Source organism: Chelonoidis abingdonii, chromosome 1 (genome assembly GCF_003597395.2).
Source record: "Chelonoidis abingdonii isolate Lonesome George chromosome 1, CheloAbing_2.0, whole genome shotgun sequence".
NCBI classification, from domain to species: Eukaryota; Metazoa; Chordata; order Testudines; family Testudinidae; genus Chelonoidis; species Chelonoidis abingdonii.
In genome coordinates this window covers 100133693-100149734 of record NC_133769.1, presented here as the reverse complement: position 1 = coordinate 100149734, position 16042 = coordinate 100133693, and the positions used below count along the sequence as shown (strand labels likewise).

At 53.9% G+C, this 16042-nt stretch overlaps 1 protein-coding gene across 2 annotated transcripts in view; it reads left to right on the top strand.

The window, feature by feature from the left end:
* The first annotated feature begins 1028 nt into the window (after positions 1-1028).
* GGA1 (golgi associated, gamma adaptin ear containing, ARF binding protein 1) overlaps positions 1029-16042 on the top strand; it is a 19462-nt gene continuing 4448 nt past the window's right edge. Inside the window, exons 1-12 of one of the 2 annotated variants that reach the window (XM_032779161.2) lie at positions 1029-1305; positions 4937-5021; positions 7948-8023; positions 8742-8840; positions 9407-9530; positions 10121-10221; positions 11863-11943; positions 12504-12641; positions 12815-12896; positions 13361-13468; positions 13822-13977; positions 15058-15113. In XM_032779161.2, the coding sequence (XP_032635052.1) occupies positions 1275-1305; positions 4937-5021; positions 7948-8023; positions 8742-8840; positions 9407-9530; positions 10121-10221; positions 11863-11943; positions 12504-12641; positions 12815-12896; positions 13361-13468; positions 13822-13977; positions 15058-15113 (1137 nt within the window). In that variant the 5' untranslated portion in view covers positions 1029-1274. The remainder of the gene's footprint in view (positions 1306-4936; positions 5022-7947; positions 8024-8741; positions 8841-9406; positions 9531-10120; positions 10222-11862; positions 11944-12503; positions 12642-12814; positions 12897-13360; positions 13469-13821; positions 13978-15057; positions 15114-16042) is intronic. The other variant, XM_032779163.2, reaches the window with a different exon arrangement.

Here is a 16042-nt window from a genome sequence, read left to right as displayed (position 1 = left end):
GCTGGTCACCTTACATCACAAAGGATAGTGCAAAGCTGGAAAGGTTTCAGAGAAGAGCAATGAGAATGATCAAATCCCTGGACAAATTCCATATAAAGAGAATGAAAAGCTTGAGGATGTTCTCCTTAGAAAGGCGATGTGACAGAAGTATATCAAATAATGAATGGTATAGCAAAGGTGGATTGGACTGAAAGCTTCTAGCATCCCTGTCTTATAACACAAGAAGGGACCACTCACTGAAATTAAAACGTGGGACATTCAAATGGAAAAGACAAATACTTATTTTCTTTTTTAAATCCAGAGAACCATAGCCTGTGGAACTCACTGCCACATGGCATCACTGGGCTCCAACAACATCATAAGAGTCAAGGAGGGGGAGGATATTTTATAACGAGACCAGGGCCATCCTGGTGAACATGTGAGGCCCTTCCCTGCAGCCAGTAATGGGGCCCCTACCCGCCCCAACAGCCACACACAAGCTAGACTCCCAAAGCACAAGAATGTGCAGCCCCATCAGCCCCTTGTTTCGCGTTAGCACTGGCCAACCCCAGCTCTTGACTTGGATCCGCCTTGTGGCGGGTAGTTCCGCAGGTGGCGCTTCGGGGAGGGGGGGGTGGAGTTTCCTTTCACCAGCTCGGAATCCCCCAAAAGCCGCCACCGCCACCACCACCACCACCCCTACCCCTACCCCTGGCCCAGACAGCAGGAAGGTTCCACTCCCCGACGGGGTTGGGGTGGACGGTACCAAGGCCACCCAAGCCCTACAGCACCCCCCTCCCCCCTTTTAAAGGACACGCCCCCGAGGCGGAAGTTCCCCTTCCTCTCCGGTTTCTCGCCACCGGAAATGCCCTTCCCGCCCCAATCACAGGCAGCCACCCACCCGGACAAAGGCCCTCCCGGAAGTTGGCTCTATGGCGCTGCCCTGTTCTCGACGCTCTAGCGCTGCCTCATGGTCTCTATGGCACATACGCAACGGCTTCTAGACAGTTCTTCCGCTTTGTCTCGTCTATTGGCCCGTGGCGCGAGGACTTGTCCCGTCCTGAACTCTATGGTTTTCGGCGCTGACGCGCTAGGGGAGGTGGCGCTCTAGCGGAAGGCGGAGAGGCTTAGTGATTCCCGAGACGCTCTATGCGGACCTGGGGATCTCTATGGTCTCCGTAGCGGCGCTCTAGACGGTTCTCCCCGATCTCGATGGCTCCTCGGCGCCGGGCCGGGAGGGCGGAAGGGACGTTGCCCTTCTAAGCCAAGGGGCGGCAGGGGCCGCACGAGCCGCCATGGAGCCGGACACGTTGGAGTCGTGGATCAGTGAGTGGGGCTGGGGGGCAACGGGGCCCTTCGCGCGGACACCCGCGGCCCTGCCGCCCGGGGATCCGGATCAACCCCCCTCGTCCCCCGTCAGCGCCAGTGTGATCCGGATCAACCCCCCTCCGCACTCCCTTGTCAGCGCCAGTGTGATCCGGATCAACCCCCCTCCGCACTCCCTTGTCAGCGCCAGTGTGATCCGGATCAACCCCCCTCCGCACTCCCTTGTCAGCGCCAGTGTGATCCGGATCAACCCCCCTCCGCACTCCCTTGTCAGCGCCAGTGTGATCCGGATCAACCCCCCTCCGCACTCCCTTGTCAGCGCCAGTGTGATCCGGATCAACCCCCCTCAGCACTCCCTTGTCAGCGCCACAGTGTGATCCGGATCAACGTCCCTCACCACCCGTCCGTCAGCGCCACAGTGTGATCCGGATCAACTGCCCCTCTTCCCCCCCGTCAGCGCCACAGTGTGATCCGGATCAACTGCCCCTCTTCCCCCCCATCGGCGCCACAGTGTGATCCGGATCAACCCCCCTCACCATTTCTCTGTCAGCACCACAGTGTGATCCGGATCAACCCCCTCCCCCTCCCTGTTCGCTTCCACAGGTTCCAGATCAGCTGGGCTGTCCACCCCTGCCAGACCAGACAGCCCACCTCACTGCTTGGCCCCCAGCCGCCTGGCTCTCCTGCCCCCGCCCCCCATGCACCTACCCCTTCCATGATCAGTTCCACCCCCAACTCTGATCTGTGGGTGTCAGTATCCTTCTCTTTTAGGCTTGTTCTCAAGCCACTGCACCCTCATAAACAGTTTGTTATCCTGTTGATGTTAACTTGTGCTCCTCTGTCTCTTTGTTGTGTGCACCTGTTGTGTCTCAGTCATACCTTTTAGATTATAAACACTTTGGGCAGGGACTCTCCTTTCATATGTGTGTGCAGTGCCTAGTGCAGTGGGCCCTTGATGTCTGGTTGGGGCCTTGGTACTACCGCAATACAGATCCACCTGCCACTCACACTCTGATCCAGATCCAGTCCCATCATTCATTTATGCTCTCATTAATGAAGGATAATGGAGTGGACAGTATGCTTATAAAATTTGTGGATTATGCCAAACTGGGAGGGGTTCCAAGCAGATTGCAGGACAGGATTAGAATTCAAAAGGACCATGGCAAAGTATAGAATTGGTCTGAAATCAACAAGATGAAATTCCATAAAGACAAATCCAAAGTACCTCTGGAAGGAAAAATCAAATATACAACTACTATACAGGGAGAAACTGACTAGGTGATAGCACTGCTGAAAAGGATCTAGGGGGCTTTAGTGGATCACAAATTGAATATGACTCAACAGTGTGATGCGGTTGTGAAAAGAGCTAATGTCATTTGGAGTCATAATGAATAGGAGTGTCGTATGTAAGGCCTTGTCTACACTACCGGGGAGAGATCGATCTAGGTTACATGAATAACGTAGCTGAAGTTGATGTATTTAGATCTACTTACTGCGGGGTTCACGCTACACTATGTCGACGGGAGACGACTCTTCTTGCGCTTCTTGTTCACTAGACCCGTTAAATCGACCGCCGATGCATCGATTGCCACACATCAGTTAGTGTAGACAAGCCCTTAGACACAGGAAGTAATTGTACTGCTGTACTCTGCGCAGGTGAGGCCCCAGCTGGAGTACTGTGTCCATTTTTGGGTGCCATACTTTAGGAAAGATGTAGACCAATTGGATAGCCCCCAGAGGACAGCAACAAAAATTATAAAAGGTTTTGAAAACCTGATCTGTGAAGAAAAGTTAAAGAAACTGGGCATGTTTATACTTGAGAAAAGAAGACTGAGGGGGGACCTGATAACAGTCTTCCAATATATTAAGGGCTGTTATAAAGCGGATAGTGATCAGTTGTTCTCCATGTCCACTGAAGGTAGGACAAGAAGCAATGGGCTTAATCTGCAGCAAGGGAGATTTACGTTAGATATTAGGAAAAACTTTCTAACTGGAAAGGTAGTTGAGCTCTGGAACAGATTTCCAAGGGAGGTTGTGAAATCCCCACCACTGGAGGTTTAAGAACAGGCTGAACAAACACCTGTCAGGGGTAGTCTAGGTCAGGGGTTGGAGCCTTTCAGAAGTGATGTGCCAAGTCTTCATTTATTCACTCTAATTTAAAGTTTCACTTGCCAGTAATACATTTTAACATTTTTAGAAGGTCTCTTTCTATAAGTCTATAATATATAACTAAACTATTGTTGTATGTAAAGTAAAGAAGGTTTTTCAAAATGTTTAAAGAAGCTTCATTTAAAAATAAATTAAAATGCTGATCTTACGCCTGCCAGCCTGCTCAGCCTCGCTGCCAGCCTGGGGTTCTGTTCACCTAGGCGGCAGCTGGCTTAGCGAGGCCTGCGGCGGGACGCCAGCTGGCAAGGGGCTGGCAGCGAGACCCCAGACTTAGGGGGGCGGTTCAGGGGTCAAGGGCAGAGGGTTGGGGTGTGTGGGGGGTATAGGATCAGAAGGCTGGAGATATGGGGGGGTTCAGTGCTGGAGGTGGGGGGGTGAGTGCAGGGCAGAGGGCAGTGGGGGTGGGGGGGTTCAGGGGTCAGGGCAGAGGGCTAGGGTGTAGAGCAGAGGGCTGGGGGTGCAGGGGGTCAGGCAAGAGGGCTGGGGGTATGTGGGGGGTGTAGGGCAGAAGGCTGGGGATATGTGGGGTTCAGGGCTCAGGTGTGGGGGTGCAGGGCAGAAGGCTGGGGGCGGGGAGGTTCAAGGGTCAGGACAGAGGGGTGAGGGGGTGCAGGGCAGAAGCCTGGGTGTGTGTGGGGGGGTGTTCAGGGGTCAAGCAAGAGGGCTGGGGTGCTTGGCTCTTGGGGGTGTTCCCAGCCCCCTGTCCTGAGCAGCTCACGGAAGGGGGCTGGAAGGGATATACCCTGTTCCACCCCCTCCCCAAGGGCTCTTCTCTCCCTCCTCTATGGAGCAGAGAGCCACTCTTCCGCCTCCCCCTCGCAAGGGCCATCAGCTGATCTGCACAGGGAAGAGAGAAGGAGGCGCAGGAAAGCAGCACGCTGGGGGAAGAAGCAGGGGAGGGGAGAAGCTTGGCTGCCACAGGACCAAGGTTCTGCCTCCTGCCCCCGCAGGGGAGAGCAGTGGGCAGGGGGGCTGAGTGGGGCTGGGGGCCAGGATGGCAGCAGCGTGCCACTCCCAAAATCGGCTTGTGTGCTGTGTTTGGCATGCGTTCTGTAGATTGCCGACCCCGGATCTAGGGTTACTTGGTCCTGCCTCAGTGCAGGGGGCTGAAGTTGATGACTTCTCAAGGTTCTTTCTAGCCCTACATTTCAGTGTTTCTCTGTGGGGTGGCTCTGATCCCCTCCCCAACTTCACCTGCTGGTAATGTTGGCAAACTTCCTGCCACGGTATTTCATTAACTTCCATCTCAGTTCCAGTTTTGACCCCTTTGGGGGAGGCATGTGGAGGATCTGCTCTCCCATCAGTGTGAACCTCTGTTAATGCAGCTTGTGAAAGGCCAGACTTCTGAGTTAGTGAGTGGCCTTGGTATTACACCCCACCCTTACAACCTGTGTGGCTGATCCTACCTGGGTGGGAGATTCTCTTTCTGACAGGATACTCTTTTCTTCTCTCTCACATCCAGACAGGGCCACGAATCCTCTCAACAAGGATCTGGACTGGGACAGCATCAATGCTTTCTGTGAGCAGCTGAATAAGGAGCTAGAAGGGTGAGTACACTCCTTCTCCTTCCTCCCTCTAATACAGCGGCTCTCAACCTTTCCAGACCACTGTACCCCTTTCAGGAGTCTGATTTGTCTTGGGTACCCACGAGTTACACCTCACTTACAAACTACTTGCTTACAAAATCAGACATAAAAATACAAAAGTGTCACAGCCACTATTACTAAAAAATTGCTGATTTTCTCATGTTTACCATGTAATTATAAAATAACTCTATTGGAATATAAACGTTGTACTTACATTTCAGTGTATAGCACAGGGGTTGGCAACCTTTCAGACGTGCTGTGCCGGGTCTTCATTTATTCACTCTCATTTAAGGTTTCGCGTGCCAGTCATACATTTTAACGTGTTTAGAATGTCTCTGTAAGTCTATAATATATAACTAAACTATTGTTGTATGTTGTCAAGGTTTTTTCCCCACTTTGAACTTAGAGTACAAGAAGTGGGGACCTACATGAACACTTCTAAGCTTAATTACTAGCTTAGGTCTGGTATGCTGCCACCAGCCAGAATTTAGTGTCTGGCACACTTCCTGTTCCCCCAAAACCTTCCATGGGGAACCCAGACCCAAACCCCTTGGGTCTTAAAACAAGGAGAAATTAACCATCCCCTTCCTTTTCCCCCCAGACTTTCCCCTCCCTGGGTTGCCTTGAGAGGCTTCTCACCGATCCAAACTCCTTGGATCTTAAAACAAGGAAAAATCAATCAGGTTCTTAAAAAGAAAGCTTTTAATTAACTTTTACTTTTTTTTCTTTCTTTATCTCTGTAAAATCAGGATGGAAAATGCTTTACAGGGTACTTAGATTCATATAGACCAGAGGGACCCCACTCCCCCAGGCCTTAGATTCAAAGTTACAGCAAACAGAGGTAAAAATCCTTCCAGCAAAAAGACACGTTTACAAGTTGAGAAAACAAACATAAGACTAATCTGCCTTGCCTGGCTACTGCTTACAATTTTGAAACATGAAAGACTGATTCAGAAAGATTTGGAGAATCTGGAATGATGATCCGTCCCTCTCCGTCCTGAGAGCGAACAACAAACCAAACAAAAAGCACAAACAAAGACTTCCCTCCACCAAGATTTGAAAATATCTTGTCCCCCTGTTGGTCCTCTGGTCAGGTATCAGCCAGGTATACTGAGCTTCTTAACCCTTTACAGGTAAAAGAGACATTAACCCTTAACCATCTGTTTATGATATATGTATAGTAAATAAAGTTTTTAAAATGTTTAAGAAGCTTCATTTAAAAATAAATTAAAATGCAGAGCACCCCGGACTGGTGGCCAGGACCTGGGCAGTGTGAGTGCCACTGGAAATCAGCGCGTATAAACAAGTCATTGTTCTGTATGAAATTTTAATTTGTACTGACTTTGCTAGTGCTCTCTACAGAGCCGTCCCTTGGGTATGGCGAATCAGGGCGACTGCTCTTTGGCGACCTGCGCTTTGGGGGACCCTGTGGGTTGGTGTGATTGGCCAGAGCAGTCAGTCCCGGAAGTGACGTATTTATCACTTCTACCCCGGGCCCCGCACTGCCCTAGGGAAGTTCCTAGCTCTCTATACAGCCTGTTGTAAACTTAGACAAATATCTAGATGAGTTGATGTACCCCTAAAAGATCTTGGTGAACCTCCAGGGGTACACGTACCCCTGGTTGAGAACCACTGCTCTAACAGCTCCAGGTTACACACCTGAATTCTAAATGCACGATCTTGTAAGCTAAGCAGGGTCATTCTGAGTCTGTGCTTGAATCGGGGAGAACCTCTCAGGGAAAAGTCCTTCTGCTTCAGGAAATGGCATAAAAGCCCAGTGGGTGGCACTCTTTCTTCTCTCTAAGGCAGTACTGTGCCCTGCTGCTCTTCGGCTATCCCTCAATGCCAACGGGGTTCATTGGTGGGTTTTTAGGTGGCTGTGGAGCCCAAGTGGTGCCCTGCAGATTTGCCCACAGAAGTGACAGGTGTAATTTTGGAGGAGACATAGTTGTTCTTTCTTTCTTTGTCCTTTCTCTGTCTCGTGAGCACATCTGTTCTCCTCAAAGTGAGCTGTGGCTCGGAGTGTGGTGTGGCAGCGCTGTGTTCTTTTCTGTGCAGAGTCCTCCCAGTTTGTTGGGTTGATGCCTCCCTTTTTAAGGTGCACTTTCGGTATGTCTTTCAGGCGCTTCCACTGCCCTCACATGGGGTTTGGGGGAGGAGAGGGAGGATGTTGCTAGTCGAGGAAATGTAAAACTGACGTCCTGGTTGCTTCTGACCCACAGTTCTTTTTGCACGAACAGAAGCCCTGGCCAAATTCCTACAAGGATAGTAACATTCTGCCAACCTGAACAGTTTCACACTGGAAGATCACTCTTCTCTTCCTCCACTCCCCTTACGACTTTGTGTAGCTCTGCTTGTGCAGAATCACAGCTACATTCCACCCCACAGGCAGCTGCATTAGTGGGGCAGTGAAGGATTCCTACAGAGATTTGTACAGGACTTTGAGATCCTTTGGGATTAGAGATGCTCTAAAGCCCCATCAGTTAATTAATGAAGTTGCCGTGTGCTATTGAAACTAGCCCCTTTGCCCCAAGCGCATTGAGAGACCCCGTAAGGACGTTGTGCATACCCAGAGGTATGAGCAAGAGCTGTGTCCCCTGGAGGGATGCAGGTCCATTTCTCGTTAATAAATAATACCTAGCCCTTGTATAGAGGTTTTTCATCAAAAAAGATCTCAAAGTGCTTTACAATGGAAATCAGTATTATTGTCCCCATTTTATAGATGGGGAAACTGAGGCACTGACTGGGGAAGTGACTTTCCCCAAGGTCACCTAGCAGGCCAGTGGCACAGCCAGGAAATTAACCCAATCTCCTGAGTCCTGGTCCAGTGCTGTATCCTTTAGGTTACACTGTCTCCCTACAACCACTGTGCTTTTTCCCCTTCCAGTCCTCCGCTTGCCACTCGACTTTTAGCTCACAAGATCCAGTCTCCGCAGGAATGGGAAGCCATCCAGGCCTTAACGGTAAGGGAGATGCTCTCCAGACGGGTTAGACAGATTAAAGGCCAGGGCGGGGAATGCTCTGTTTTGTTTTTTAGGCTATGGGGACTCTCCTGTATTGCTCAGCTAAAGCCCTGGTGCACCCAAGCTGTCGGGAAGGGCTGATAGAGTACTGCCCACGGGCTGAAGGTTGTTGCATCTCAGTTGAAGTGGAGGATCTTACCCTAGAGGGAATCAATGGGAGTGGCTTGAATGGGCCTTGAATCAGGCCCCTCATAATCTAGTCCGAGCTAGTGCTATGAATGCCTCTGCTGTGAGCTCCCTTGTTTTCTGTGTCTCTGATGGATTTACCCCCCAACCACTACAACACACACTAACGTGAGCACGGGGGTTCACTGCCTGTCTCTGGGGTGGGGGAGGGAGCCCAGAGGACATTCCCACCAGCTGTTTCTCCCGTCCCGTGGTTTTCTGTGTGTTTCAGGCAACCACGTCTGCCTCTGTGCCCGCCCTTTGTAGGGACACATTGTTCTCTAGTCAGAAGGCTGACACCTGTGATATGAAATAGAAGAGGGGAACCAGCCTGGCTGCAGCAGAGGCTCCCAGGGTCCCTCCCCGGTGACCCTGACCCCACGAGCCAGGATGTGGGGCCTACTTTCCCTTTCCCTCTTGCTGCGGGGTCTGTCCTGCCAAGGGAAGCCGGCTCCTCCACTTGCTGACCCTGACTCGGCCTCTGCTCTCTCAGGTGCTGGAGACCTGCATGAAGAACTGCGGCAAGCGCTTCCACGACGAGGTGGGCAAGTTCCGCTTCCTCAACGAGCTCATTAAGGTGGTGTCACCCAAGGTGGGTGCCAGCGCCCCATTGGCAGGGCAGGCTGTCAGGCGCCAGTGAGGGATATAGAGAGAGGTGGAGCTGGGGTAGCAATTTCCCCACTCCCCTCCCTAACCTGTGCAGATCTACATTACCTGCTCTCTGTGTGCTCCCAAAGGAGGCCATTGCTGGGAGTGAATGTATTGGGGGAGGAGGACTTGGTTGCCTCCCTCTGTATTCCACTGGGACATAGCATGGCAGCTTCTCGTTGGCCACTATAAACTCCTCTACAGAGGAATCTCCCCATATGCACCTTCCCCCTGCTGAGCAAATGGGACATAAACTGGCTCTTCATCTCATGGTGTCTGAGGGCTGCCCCACACTGGCTGGTACTGCCTGGGATCTCATATAAACTCTGGCCCTCAGGGCCTCACCCACCCTCCCAGCCCCCCTATGCTGGAGGCCAACCACAGTAAGGGGCATGTTGCAAGGGCCGTTACTCACTTCCTCCTTCCCTTCCATTGTCCGTTGGGAGCCATCTCACTTCTCCCTGAGAGGTTGGCCGTGTATGGATGAGCTCTGCCCACCTCTCCCCTCAGTATCTAGGCAGTCGGACTCCTGAGAAAGTGAAGTTGAAAATCCTGGAGCTGATGTACAGCTGGACGCTGGGGCTGCCTGAGGAAGTGAAGATCACAGAGGCCTATCACATGCTGAAGAAACAAGGTGAGAGCCAGGTATCTGCTTTGGGACAAGGGCCTTCCTCTGCTGTGGCAGAAGCTGGATCCAGACTGGATTCTGGCCTTCTCCCATGCTCAGGTCTGGTCTAGCCTCTGTATGGGCTGCGCAGTTCAGAGGCCAGAGGGAGCAAATGGGAACGTTAGCAATCCAGGCAAGAGGGGGAGAGTCACTGGTCGTCTGACCTGTGTGTGGGGTGAAGGGGTGATATCTATCTTCCTCACCAGCTCCCAGCAGATGTGGCTTCATAAAAGGTGGGGCCATAGGAATAATAGGGTTATGACAGACCAGAACATGTGATTCATGGAATGACTGGGATGATTTCCTGCTAGTGGAGATTTGGAGACGCTGCAGACGATGCACAACTGGAGCAGGGGGTGGGTGGAGCATGCCCCCCACCCCCAACCCTGACACAGAGCTGAATTGGACTGGCCAGAGGGAAAGAAGATGTCCATTGTGTGAGGCCTAGATCAGGGCTTCCTGGAGCAGGGTTAGCAGAAGAGCCATCTGGTAACCCCAGCACTGCTCCAGGAGGTGAGGGCTGGGCCTGGTGATGTTTCTGCTCCTCTCCCCTGCAGGAATCGTGAAGAGCGACCCAAAGCTGCCAGACGAGGCTCCCTTGCCCCTGCCTCCCCCCCGGCCCAAGAACATCATCTTTGATGACGAGGAGAAGTCCAAGGTGAGGGCTCTGTGGGAGGAGGAGCAGAAGGCCTGGCCTTCCTGCATCTGTGCTCACTCATCTCCGTGAGTTGCTGGCGCAACAAAACCAGGAGTTCATTCGCCTGCTGAGTGCTGTGCTCAGAAAGGGAATGTGCTTAGGGCGTGATCCAAAGCAAACCAGCAGAGAGATTCCCACTGATTTCAGTGGTCTCTGATTCGGCCCCTTAGAGAGAGACTTGCTGTTTGACCTATTGAACTTGATGCTGCTGGATACTGATTAGGGCGATAGCATGGAGACTAGTATGACCTAGCATTGACACTTGTATGAAAGAATAGCAGCTGCCAGAATATTACTGGGGCAATGGCTTCTCTTGCCACGTGGCATAAACTGATTGCAGCTCAGAGCGCAGATGCTCTTCCTCTCCCTCCCCCCAGGACACATATGGCCCAATTGATTAACCCTTCCTTGAACCATCCAGCATCAGCCTCCCTCACAGCTGGGATACCAGATGAATAAGCCACCGCTCTCTTCCGCTCTGGCAGTGCTGATGCTCTTAAAATGGGGAAAGCTGGAATGAGGCTCCTGTGGCAGCAGCTCCATAGTCAAGGCTGTCCAGCTGTTTCTAGCTCTGCGCAGGAGACTTGGTGGGAGGGTCCAGTGTTGATTGGACAATGTGTTCGTAGAGAAGCATCTGGAAAAAGTCACCTCTTGTTGGAACAACTCCTTGGTGATGACTCCAAAGGGTGGGTGTGGCTGTGAGAGTGAGTGGATGAGTGTGTGAGGAGCTTTCAGAGTTCCTGTAGGAAGGGCACTGGGTCTGAAGCTAACAGAGAGAGCTTTACTCCCTGGGGGTTATTCATTAGCATTAACAAGGCAACGTTTTAATGAGTCTGGGGCATGGCTAAACACACGAGTTATGGCACTTGGACGATACTGGTAGAATTGAAGCTGAACCCCACCCTCCAGCGTGGACATAGTTATACCAGTGTAACTGTGATGTGTGCTGACCTGTATAGCTATTCTCGTATGGGATGGGGAATAAGGTAGGCCAGTGTAAGAGCCTCTATCAGGGTATAAATGCAGCCACTCTAGGGGGTTGTGTTGCCATTCCTGGTACTAGGGAAAAGTCACTCCCCTAGCCAACATAGCTATACTAGGACCAAAAACTGTGTGTAGACTGGGCCTGAGGGAAAATCCCTTCTGTCAGGTGTCGCTTTTCTCTGTTAATCAGGTTTCGCTTCCTCTGTGCTGGGGAAGTCGGTCTCCAGCTCCCCATACCATCAGACAAGGCCGGAATTTCTAATGTAATAAAACAAGCCAGAAAAAAATATGTCTGTGTGGCGTGTTGGGGGACCTTTGAGGTTTTGTATGTATCAGAAAGAAGCACGCAAACAAAGGCACAAGCCCAGTTATGTTTCCCTTTGCCGCTCACCTTTGAGGTCATTTGTGGCCCTTTAACTGGACTCTCAAACGTTCAGGTCTTCCCTGTACTGAGGGCTTGGATGTTCCGTTCATCAGTGATGCCCCAGCCTTAGTTCTGTGTTAACAGAACAGTCTGTCTGGGAACTATCTGCTTTAGAGTGACCCCTGCTTCCAGCCACCCAGGCTTGGAATTGCCTGCTCTGCCCCAGTCCACGTGTCTCCCTGTCTCTCTTGCAGATGCTGGCTCGCCTGCTGAAAAGCTCCCATTCTGAGGACCTCCGGGCTGCCAACAAGCTCATCAAGGAAATGGTTCAGGAGGTAAATTTCCTCATACAGTCTGTCAGCAGGGAAGAGGCGCTGAGGATTTATCCACTGCCACCCCCCGAGGAGGAGAAGCCTGGCACAGGATGCAGAGAGGCCCTGGGATGGGGTGGAGCATATGGCCAATGTGCTTGCATCCCCGTATTGACCTGACAAGTAAGGGAGCCCACTTCCCATGACATCACAGGAGGGGCCAGTAGGGAGGTGAGGAGAGAGATCCCTGGGATTTGGAAGTAAATTCTGCTCTCCCCAGTCAGGTGGAGGGGGACATGGGCACAGAAGGCGTTCTTGGAGCACATACCCTGCTGTGGCACCCTCTGCTGGTGCAATCCTAGCCCCTGTGCCATGCAGTGGATGCAGGATGGTCACCAGTGTAAACTGAATCTCCCCACCCAAGCCGAAACCATTCCAGGAGGAGCCCCTCCCTGCCCTGCTCTTTCCAGATGTCATTTGAAGGGGGAGGCTGCTCTGTGCCCGCTGTCATAGCCGTCCCAGTCCCAACTTGTGGAGAGGGAGGACATCAGACCCCCCTCACCCCTCTGCTCCTCCTGCTCCAGGACCAGAAGCGAATGGAGAAGATCTCCAAGCGTACAAATGCCATTGAAGAGGTGAACAACAATGTGAAGCTGCTGACGGAGATGGTAACCAACTACAGCAAGGGGGAGACAACGGAGAGCAGCGAGGACCTCATGAAGGTGAGAGCGGGGACTGCCCCCGAGTCACTTCCCTCTGTCTCCCACACCAGGATGAGGTAGAGGGGCCCTAGGGTGCAGTGGGTTTTTACTCTGCAGCTCCTGCCACCTCCCTTTCCCCATCCCCTCCTGAGTGCTTCCCTGCCGCCCACCTCCGCCCCCTTTCTCTTCTCCAGGAGCTATGCCAGCGCTGCGAGCGCCTGAGGCCCATGCTGTTCCGGCTCGCCAGCGACACAGAGGACAACGATGAGGCGCTAGGTAAGCCGAGCTGCCCGCCACCACAGCACAGCCCCACTCACTACCCCCTCCGCCTCCCCTTCAGCTGCGTCCGACATTGCATTGCTATGCACCCCATCCCCACCCTGCCCGCTGGGCCATCCCCCTGGGGCTGATCGGTAAGTGGGTGCTGGGGGAAGCCCAGCTGTGCGTCGTGCGTTGCCAGACAGTGAATCAGGGGAACTATGTTCAACATGTCATTGAAAGTGCAATGGTGGAGAGGTGGGTGGCAGATCGGAGGATAACCCGGGCAATGAGCGATTGCTCTGGGGCATGGAACTGTGATAACAAAGATGTCTTTGCCAGAACAAAGAGTCAGTTCCCTGGCTCTCCTCTGCCCCAATCTGTAGGGGGACAGGGAACGCCAGGGCCTGCACATGGCCAGGCTGCCACTTGACACCCCACCTCCTCTTCTGCCTTCAAATCCCCTGCCCCTTCTATTGCAGCGGAAATCCTGCAAGCCAATGACAACCTGACCCAGGTGATCAACCTGTACAAGCAGCTTGTGAGAGGAGAGGAGATCAATGGAGAGACTGTGGGTGGCCCCCTCCGAGGTGAGGAGCCCTCAAGGGGGGAGGGGAGTTAAGGGGGAGATCCAGCCAAGGGAGGTGGCAGTCAGGCGGCCCCAGGGCAGGTGGAAAAGTGCAGCTGGGGGCCTGGAGCAGGGTAACTGGGAGGCTGAGATGAGAAAGATACTTGGTGAGCCAGATGACATGTGAAAGGTGCTTTGGGAGGGGAGATCAGAGACTCTGGATGAGGCTGAAGCCAGAAGGGGGAGCAGAGAGAGTGTGGGGGTAAGAAGGCAGATTGGTGACCAAAACAGCTCCCAGCAGAGCTACAAGATTAGGGGAGGGACTTCTCTCTTTACAGCTGCTCAGTGATCAAAGCCTCTGTGTCTTCCCTACAGGCAGCACCTCAGCCCTCCTGGACCTGTCGGGACTGGACATGCCAGCGCCGGGCCCCTCCTACCCAGCCTTACCCACCCTGTTGGGTGGCTCCATGCTCCCTGTGCCTGACCCAGCCAGCTCCGTCTCCCTGCTGGATGATGAGCTCATGTCTCTCGGTGAGGAGGGAGAAAACGCTCGGCTGTTACTGCATGGTTTGCAGGCGAGCGGCGCCTTAAGGGGGGATAGCTGCTGCTGGAAAGGCTGACGGTGTCTTGGAGGGGGTATGTCTGCACTGCAGCTGGCAGTGAGCCTCCCTGCCTGGGCAGGGCAGTCAGACTGGCGCTAGTGGGGCTCAAGCTATCGTGCTGCAAATAGCAGTGGGTACGTTGTGGCTCTGGCGGAGACTCAGGCTGGTGCCCCGAGCTCAGAGCCAGGGGTCACATGGGCGTAAAAGCCTGAGTGGTAACATCCACACTGCTACTGTTAGCACCTGAGCTCGGCCCCGCTAGCACCAGTCTGTCTACCCAGGCTGGGAGCATAGACACGACCTGGCAGGCCGAGAGGTTACTGCTCTGCACTGCCACGTGGGAAACCCCCATTCGCTTCTGAGTCTTCGTGCCTTCGCAAGCAGCTCTCATTCCCTAGAGTGCAGTAAACCTCTTGTGCGCAGACACAATGTAGCACAGGAGCTAATGGTTACAAACACAGAGGGGTGGGGATCTCCGCCCCGGGGGCCCCCACTCCGTTGCTGGGGCTGCTGATGTCCCGGGGAGCTGCCTTGTAGAGATATGTTGCCAACAGACACTGCGGGCTGCCAATACAGGGTAGATCCCAGGGAATGCAGCTCCCAAGGAGGCTGCTATGGGACCTAGACTCCTATATCACTTAGGGGCTTTGGAAGATGTTCCCTTTAGTGATTTGTCCTCTGTCTGCCTCGGGGGGGTAGGATTGCTAAGTGACGTTTTGAAGGACCACCTTGTGCCGTTGACTCTCTTGGATCCGTGTCTGTCCCCTGTGTGCTGAAGGGCAACTGAGTAGCCTGGAACCAGAGAAGGAAGCTGATGGAGAGTGGAGAGTGACCAGACCTGATGGGGTGGAAACTAGGGGCACTTTGCTTTCTTCCCGGCCCTCCATCCCTGCATGTCTTCCCCACCCGACTCAGCTCTGAGTGGCAGCTGCTCACCTCACAGGCTGTCAGTCCTCGCTTCAGTTAACCGCAGGGCTCTTTTCTCATGTCGGCTCTTTTCTTCTCACAGGACTGAATGACCCGGCCCCCCAGGCTGGGGACAGCAGCGGCTGGAACAGTTTCCAAGTAACAGCCTCAGAGCAAAGGGACAGTAGTTTGTGAGAGGGAGGAAGAGACTGTGAAAATGAGGCATCATGGTTACATGGGGCAGTGGTGTATACGCACTGGGAATGGTGGGGCAGCGCTTGGGATAGAGGGGGTGGTGCTACATATATGATGAGGAGGAGTGTGTGTGACAGGGAGTGCAGTGTGTGGGGCACGGGGGTTGTGGCATGTGTGGCACAGACAGTGAGCGTGGGGCAGGGGGGAGCCGTGTGTGTGGCGGGGATGGAAGTATATGGGGCATGCGGGTATGGCATGTGTGACAGAGATGGCAGCGCATGTGACATGGATGGCAGTGTGTGCAGCACGGGGAGTGCGGAGTGCGTGACAGGGAGGGTGGCATTTGGGGCAGAAGGGAGCGGCATGTGCAACAGAGATGGTGGCATGTGGAGCAGAGCGGAGCGGCGTGTGTGACGTGGACTGTAGTGTGTGGGGCAGAGGGGTGTGCGGCGGCTGTGACAGTGACTGCACTGTGGGGCAGAGGGGGGAGCGGCATATGTGACATGGATGGCGGTGTGGGGCACGGGTGTGGCGTGTGACGTGGCCGGTGGTGTGGGGGGGGTAGAGGGGTGTGCCATGTGTGACTGGACGGCGGTGTGTGGGGCAGAGGAGGGTGCGGCGCATGTGACGGGGATGGCGGTGTGTGGGGCAGAGGGGGGTGCGGCTCACATGACGGGGAGAGCGGTGTGTGGGGCAGAGGAGGGTGCGGCGCGCGTGACGGGGAGGGCGGTGTGTGGGGCAGAGGGGAGGGCGGTGTGTGGGGCAGAGGGGGGTGCGGCTCATGTGACGGGGACGGTGGTGTGTGGGGCAGAGGGGGGTGCGGCGCACGTGACGGGGAGGGCGGTGTGTGGGGCAGAGGGGGAGGGCGGTGTGTGGGGCAGAGGACCTGTGCA